The sequence below is a fragment of the Nannospalax galili genome, unplaced genomic scaffold (assembly GCF_000622305.1).
Source record: "Nannospalax galili isolate Female #2095 unplaced genomic scaffold, S.galili_v1.0 scaffold85, whole genome shotgun sequence".
NCBI classification, from domain to species: domain Eukaryota; kingdom Metazoa; phylum Chordata; class Mammalia; order Rodentia; family Spalacidae; genus Nannospalax; species Nannospalax galili.
Genome location: NW_008358866.1, coordinates 9,248,186 through 9,255,691, shown reverse-complemented (window position 1 = coordinate 9,255,691; position 7,506 = coordinate 9,248,186). Strand labels below are relative to the sequence as shown.

The 7,506-nt window shown below is 52.1% G+C and overlaps 1 protein-coding gene and 1 long non-coding RNA gene across 3 annotated transcripts in view; one reads left to right on the top strand and one right to left on the bottom strand.

Annotated features, from left to right (window-relative positions):
• Nucleotides 1-240, bottom strand: part of LOC108490168 — a 73,833-nt gene extending 73,593 nt beyond the window's left edge. Inside the window, exon 1 of the long non-coding RNA XR_001872156.1 lies at nucleotides 161-240. This is a non-coding gene — a long non-coding RNA (uncharacterized LOC108490168). The remainder of the gene's footprint in view (nucleotides 1-160) is intronic.
• The window catches only part of Cdk6 (cyclin dependent kinase 6), a 223,534-nt gene continuing 216,118 nt past the window's right edge, over nucleotides 91-7,506 (top strand). The window contains exons 1-2 of one of the 2 annotated variants that reach the window (XM_008822547.3): nucleotides 91-245; nucleotides 2,955-3,443. In XM_008822547.3, the coding sequence (XP_008820769.1) occupies nucleotides 3,211-3,443 (233 nt within the window). In that variant the 5' untranslated portion in view covers nucleotides 91-245; nucleotides 2,955-3,210. Of the gene's footprint in view, nucleotides 246-2,376; nucleotides 2,763-2,954; nucleotides 3,444-7,506 lie in introns of those variants that run through there. The other variant, XM_029558314.1, reaches the window with a different exon arrangement.

Below are 7,506 nucleotides of genomic sequence, written 5' to 3'. Positions count from 1 at the left end.
CGCCTCCCCAGCTCCGGCCCCCAGCCCCCGGCCGGAGCGCCGAGGCCCCCGACCGCCCCCGGCGCGCGGAGCGGGCGGCGCCCTCTGTCCCTCCGCCCTCCGCCGCTGTGCCCACCCCCTGGCCGGGGAGAGTGCTGCGCGCTCCTTCCCCGGTCGTTACCTGCTCTGCGCGCGGTGGACACGTGCGGAGGGCCGCCTGACACTCGCAGCCCTCGGGGGAGGCCCGGCGCCACTGGGCCCCTCAGGTAAGGAGCCACGGGCTCGGGTGGGTGGGCTGCGGGGTGGGAGGCCTGGGGGCCATGTGGGGGCTAGGCAGGGCCCCAGGCGAGGATGTGGGTGGGTGGGTGAGGGTAAGTGCGGGTGGGGTCTGTGTGGCCGGTCGGAATCCTCTTTGGTTAACCCCTTAGGAACTGAGACTGGGTAGTTTACGGGGGCCAAGGGTTGGGGGGCTAGACGAATCTTTCCCAACCTTGAAGGAGGGACATCCCACGCCAGGAGGGACCCCCTACACCAGGATGCGTGTGCCTGCTCCCTCATATCGGTGCGCACAAACACCCACAGACACTTCTCATCGAGCTTCTCCAAACGGACTCCACTTGGACAGTCATGGTTAAGGTTTAAAATGCACCGTTTCAGGGGACCCCATGCTTGAGGATGTGTTCCCCCACATTTATTTCCCCCACGAATGTTCCCTCTTCCCCACGCGAAATAAATGTTCGCGTAGGTCTCCTGCTGGCAACCCCCGCGGGCGTGTTCTGCGCCGCGGAGTGCACGCCGCCTGTCAGGGCTAGCAGCTCCGCGAGCACGCACGCTTGCACTTCCCAAGTTTACTTTTCTTATTTCCAGTATTGTAGTTGCAGTGTACGCCCCGCGGACAGCAGCGCGGGGCCCCAGCGGCGAGCCCGGCCCTGCGCACGTGGGCGCATCTGCGTGGGCATATCTGCGTTTGCGCACATGCGGGAGTCGGGGTCCGGGGTGCGGCCTCTTGTCGCTGCGCTGGTGGCTTCCCTTACGGTGCCAGGCAAGACTTCGGGTGAGGCACATGAAGGATTTCATTGAGTGTGAAGACAGAGAGCAGAGACAGAAAGCAGAAGGAGGCGGCTGCAGCCTTTGTAGTCGCGGAGGAATGCGGAAATGTTGAAGCACTATGTCAAACTTTTTTGAAATGGGGTCAAGTCACATTCAGCCAGCGTGGGAAAGCAGCAACAACAACAACAAAAAAAAGTGGAGACGAAGAGGGGGGCCAGGCATCGCCGCTCCGGGTTCTGTCGGCCGAAAACAACTGTCCGGGGGGCGAGAGGGGGCGAGGCGGCTGGCGCTGCGGGCCGGGCGGGGGACGGCTGTTGCTGCTCCCCGCGGGGGTGGCACGTCCCTGCCGCTGCCTCGACCGAGCCCAGGGCTGGGTGCTGGGGGAGAGCGAGCGGGAGCCCGGAGGCTCCCCCGCTACCTGTGTGGCTTTCGACCTGGCTCAGACCCCGGCAGAGCTCTGGGGCTCCTTCCTCGGCTTTTAAGGAAAGTTCTCGGTGCAGCTAGTGAGAGAAGCTCTGTCCTCGCCCGGCTCCGCTCCGCACCCCGTGGGGGTCGGGGCATTTGTTTCTTTAATTGCAGGCAGGGAGGCGAGCGGGCCAGCGGTTGCAGGGCAGGTAAAAGCCGAGGTGGCCCCGGGGATTGCGGACACGAGGCTCGCGTGGGCCAATGTCCAGCCGAGGTGGGGGTGGCCATGGAGACCTCGGTCCTGGCTAGCAACTTCATGGGGAGCTTGAGTTAGGGGGACATCCTCCCCACGCCCTGCGCTTTAGAGTGCAGCGGGCTGGAGAGGGGGCCGCTTCGGGGACCTGGCCTCCTGCCGGAGGGGAAGCGGGAGGCCATCTCCGCCACCTCCGGGGCGCTCCGGACTCTGGGGAGAGGGTCTGGAGTGCGGGCCCCGAGGGCGCAGCCCCTCTCCCTCCCCAGCCCTGTGCTGACTCCCCCGCCCCCACCTTCGGTTGGGAGGTGGCGTTTTGCCCTTCTTGAAATCAGTGGCAAACTTCGGACTAGTCGCCGCTATCTAGGTCCGTCCCAAAGTTACTCTTTCGGGACACGACAAGCGAAAGTGTGACGGATCCCCCCTTTCTCTCACCCTTGGGATGTGTTGGGGGGGAACTCCTCCCCTTCCAGGGCCCCTAGCTCGCCCAACCCAGTAGCCCCAGCCCTCCCCTACCAGACGGCTTGTCTTCCCTGAGTTTCCACCAGGGAGGTCCTCAGAGTCGGAGGGAGAATTCCGTTTCCCACCAAGGCTCCGACACCCTAAAAGACCGTTTGTATGTGTGAGAGTCCCTTTTAAATGTCTCTGGGTAGAAAAACTGAAAGTAGAAAGGAAGGAAGCAATTTCCGAGCAGATGTATGACCACCCCCTCTCGCCTACTCCCAAGCATCGGGTTACAGGGTCCCCGGGAGCCCCCCACCTACATTCTGTCGCCCCACACGGGTGGACCCCCCCAGCCCTTCACCTCAGATTCCCAACGCCCCCAGGCCTCCATCGCCGCCCACGCCCGGGTCCTGCAGCGGCGTAGGGCAGCGGAGCAACAGTGATATAGGTATAAATATTAAGCCGTGACATTGACGTACCCGGCGCCTCCCCTCCCCCTCGCTCCCGGCACACTCTGGGCTGCTCGGCACGCCCCCTCCGTTCCTCTGAGCCCCGCGCCCTGAGCCCCGCGCATCCCCGAGGGGCCCCTGCAACCTCTCGGCGAACACCGCTCGAGCCCTGCAGGGAAAGCAAAGTAACTTAGTTTTTCTCTGAGAAACCAGGAAGGATTAGGGGGCTGGGGAGAGGGTGTGAGCGCGGAGGCGAGCGATTGGGGGTGGGGGGGGCCTCCAAGGAGAGGAGGAGGGGAACCTGGAGGAACCCGGTGGAAAGGTCCTGGGATGTCTAATCACACTCTCTTCTTGTCCTCCCGTCTCTTCTCTTTTAGGTGCAGAGATTGTGGGCTGAGACGCGCTCCGGCAGAGACTATGTAATCGCTTTGGGGAGGGAAGAGGAGGGATCGGCTCTCTCCTCCGGCGGCAGCGGCGCGGCGACTCGGCTAGGCGGAGTTTCGCGGCGGCTGCACCGGGGTTGCGCCAGCCGGCGGGGAGGTCGCTCCATCCAGCCCGGCGGCCGCGAGTGCGAGCTCTGGGAGCCCCGGAGGAGGTAGCCAGCCAGCCAGAGCGCACTCTCGTCCCAGCAGCATGGAGAAGGACGGCCTGAGCCGCGCGGACCAGCAGTACGAATGCGTGGCGGAGATCGGCGAGGGCGCCTACGGGAAGGTGTTCAAGGCCCGCGACCTCAAGAACGGAGGCCGGTTCGTGGCACTGAAGCGCGTGCGGGTGCAGACGGGTGAGGAGGGCATGCCGCTCTCCACCATCCGCGAGGTGGCGGTACTGAGGCACCTGGAGACCTTCGAGCACCCCAACGTGGTCAGGTGAGAGGGGAGGCGCCGTCGGGGGGCCGTGTGCCCGGAGACCCTCCCGGGAATCCTCAGGTTCGGGAAGGTGCCAGGCTTAGGGGCGACCGGGCAGCGCGACCTGGCGACCCGACTACAGGGAGAGTTAAGTGGTGTCGTCGGAGCCCGTGACCTTGCCAGACAGGAAGCAGAAAGGCCAGCCAGGAAAAAAGGGAGACCAGCACTGGCTTCCCTGCAGCCAGGCAACTGCGAAGTGTTTTCTCCCTGTGCCCCCACCCCCCGTGGGGGGGCGGGGGGAATTGGGTGCCTTTTAGGGATAAAACCAGACAACTTCAGAAACGTTCCTCCAGCGGATTTTCTTTGTGTCAGTAGGGGAATTTTTGAGACTGAGAATGAGAATCAACTTGGGGTGTGAACCTTAGAAGGGAACTTTAAGGGTGGAGTCTAATGTAAATAAAGTTTAAGAAAATGTAGAAACCTGTAAGAATGGGTCTACCGATCACACGCAGAGTTTTTCATTAAAGTTGCATAATAATGATTTCTGGTGGTCTAAGAAGTTTTAATGCTGACGCCCAGTGTTAAATTTCATTCTTTGAAAAATGTCTTTTAAGAGAGAGTCTGAATCAGGGGGATCGAGAGAGAGTTCAAGGCCAGCCTGGACTATATAAGTAAGACCCTGTCTCAAAAAAGAAAGGGAGGAAATGAGGGAGGGAGGGAGAGACGTCTTCTCAAACAGTTGCCTGCTTGTCTGTATTACTTAGTATCTGTGGATTGGTACAGACTGCTTCTCTCAGCAGTTAGGTGTGCATCTGGGATGTGCTACTCTTTAGAGTCTTTTATAAAACCCCTGTTTTCCCTGGAAGGGAAAAGGGGTTGGGAGACTGTCTTAATAAGTTCTCGTATAAAGTAAGCAGCAGAAAGTGTGTGTGATTGAGGATAATGGTATTTTCTTAATGATCCTGGAATTTCCCCCACTGGATGGTTGTGTCATCCCTCTCTTTTTAAAACAGTGCATAGCTTGAAGTTAAAAAGTAATGCACAGACCCTTCTACAAATTAGATGATAATTTTACCCTTCTTGACTCTGACTCTTAATGTATTGGAGAAAGAAGGTCTTGGGATAGTCTTCCTGTTTTCTCATTCCTAGTCTAAGAATTCTGTACAACAAATAGAAGCCTACTGTGTGCCCTGAGGATGAAATTATGTAAATAAGCACAGCTAAATATTTTTGTAAAAAGTCGAAACAATTAAACATTACTCATCAAAATGGAGAGACCCAAGACTGACCTTTGAAATACCAGGCCCTCTACAGACTCAGGAAGACCAGGTGTCTACAGAATCTTCTGGGAGGTTTTTAACTCTTTTCTTCTATGTTGAGTGATTTGTTCTAACACAGTCAGACTCTGGTTAGAATGCAGCAATGAATCATCAATATATAGGTAAGGGGGTAGGAGGTTATAAAGATAACACCTCATCATACCTGCACTTTAGCTAGGTACAGGGGCTGGGAGAATGAGTCTTGTAGAAGAATAGTTTCTACATAAAAGCAATAGATTACCATGGTGTGTGTGTGTGTGTGTGTGTGTGTGTGTGTGTGTGTGTGTGTGTGTGTGTTTAAAAACTCTTTGGGGGAGATCTTTATTGGTGGGCAAAGACAGGATGTGTGCTGGCTCCCTGTAACTTGATTGTTTTCCCAAAGGAGTCACTGAAGCTATTCCAAAGAATGAATTTCACCGTTAGAATTGAAGAACAAAATTCATTTTGTCTGTTACCTATGGAGTGTCCAATTAAGGATGATTATCATATATAAAAATTATCCAGTGTCCTTCCAAGGGAGAGCTGTTGCACAAGCACCCTTGGATAACCTTGTTTGTTGAGTGCAATCCATTCTCCTAGCAGAAGAAGGCTGTTGTACCATTGTGCTGGTTAATTTGGGCCAACTAGTTCATCCTGTTCTCCTGTTTTATCCTCTGAGATTGATGTAGAGATTTCAATGACCCATTACTTAGATTCTGAACTATGAATTTCAGGAGGATCTACTTATAAATCGAAGAAAAATGTGTTATCTAAAGTAATATCTACCTTTTAAAATTTTTAATTATTTTTATTTGATGCGTATGCACATATTGCCTGCATGTAGGTAAGTGTACCTGTGTCATGCAACGCCCTCAGACAGAAGAGGTCATTGGATCCCCTAGAATTGGAGTTTCAGACAGTTGTTAGCTGCCATGTGGGTGCTGGGATTCGAACCCGGATCTTCTGCAAGAACAGCCAGTGTTCTTAACTGCTGAGCCATCTCTCCAGCCCTGTAATTTCTACTTTTATATGATGATGATGATGACACCTACTTTTTTGGGTTGTGAGGTTAAAGCAAGAGTATAGGGGAACACATTTTGTAAATCTGAAAGCACTTCAAGGGCCCGAATATTTGTGTTCAGGAATTTAGTAGGATCCTGGACCTGAAACAGGTTCTCAGGAAGGCATCAGTTCCCTCGACCTTTTTAACAGAACAGATGATATTCCAGTTCAGGCATTACAGGCTTTTGGATCAAGAAGTATACAGATCTGACATTTGTCAGAAAAAGTGATCTGTCATATGCTATGAAATTAGTGAAGTGGCACTTGAGGAAAGTATTGATGAGGTCATCCCTATGGGCAACCTGCTCCCTTCTCTTGGTTTCCTTCCTGTTTTTTCTCCTCTGCACCACCCATCCATGCACATGATTTGATTGACTGAACTAGGAATTCATATTTTAGAGGCCAGGACAGGAATCAAGGACTTGACAGCAGTTTTCCTTCCAAGGAAGAGTGCCAAAATTGAGCCCCAAACCAGCAATTTGTTGTTGTTTCTGGGATAAGTTTTACAGTTTGTGCCTGGTTCTTTAAAGATTGCTTAAAAGGACCGATGCTTTTTTAAGTGCCTTCAAGTCATAAGTAATTGATCATAATTATAGTCCCTCCCCACACATAGTTAAGCCCCTAAGCTTGAAGGAGCACAGTAAACATACTAGTTTTTTCAAAAGTTTAAGATTTAATTTTGATGGATTTTCCAGAAATGCAAGCTTGGTATTGCTGGTGCTGGTCTGTGCGTGCACAACGACTTGCTTACTTGAACGGGTCATTGCCCAGTCCTAGGCTTGATGAGCCTCATGGTGTCCAGCATGTAAATTTCCTCTTATTTTACAGCTGGTAATCTGAATTCTGGAGCCTTTGCCAGAATCAGACTGTATTCTGTAGTGTTAGAGCTTCTGCGTTCCACATGAGTTCTGTTTGCAATCCTGAGCCAAAACAGAGATAAACGTGACATAAAACTTGTCAGCAATCTGTTAATTCACCAAATACTTATTGAGGGCCTACTGTGTGACAGACAACTTCTAGAAAAAAGAAGCTGGGGGTAGGGTAATGAACAAGCCATTGCTACAGTTGTAGAACTAAGTTTGTAACAAGATGAACAGCTTTTTTTAACCCCCTGTTTTAAAACTCCTTTGTCTAAGCCAGGTATGGTGGTTCATTCCTCTAATCCCAGCATGTGGGAGGATGTAGAACCTGGAGTTCAAAGTCATCCTCAGCTACATAAGTTTGAATCCAGCCAAAGCTACATAAGACCCTGTCTTGTAGGGGAAAAAAATAATCATTTGTCTTTTGTTTAAGTTGATTTCCTGCATTTAACCTAACCAGTTTTATAAAGCTACTTGTATTTGTGATAATTTAGTTACCAGGAATTTTCTGATTGAATAGACAAGATAAAACACTAATCAGAACCACATGCTGTTCAAAGATTAAATTTTGCCTTAGGGACGTACAAATTGATCTATATAAGAAGGCATTGACATATAACTAATGTATATGAACACTTTGAGCCCCATTTATTCAACAAAAACTGAGGAAAAACCTCTTTTAAAAACCACAGGGGTAAGTTCTAGAAAAGATGTGTGAGTAATCACACTTAGCTACTCAAGTAGGTTTCTTGTGATTGAAGGAATAAGATGATCACCATCAAATAGATACCTGGTAGTATCCTGTGCCTAAGATACAGGTGAGTACTACCTATGTTGTCCCAAGGATTAAGTTTGTTAGAATAG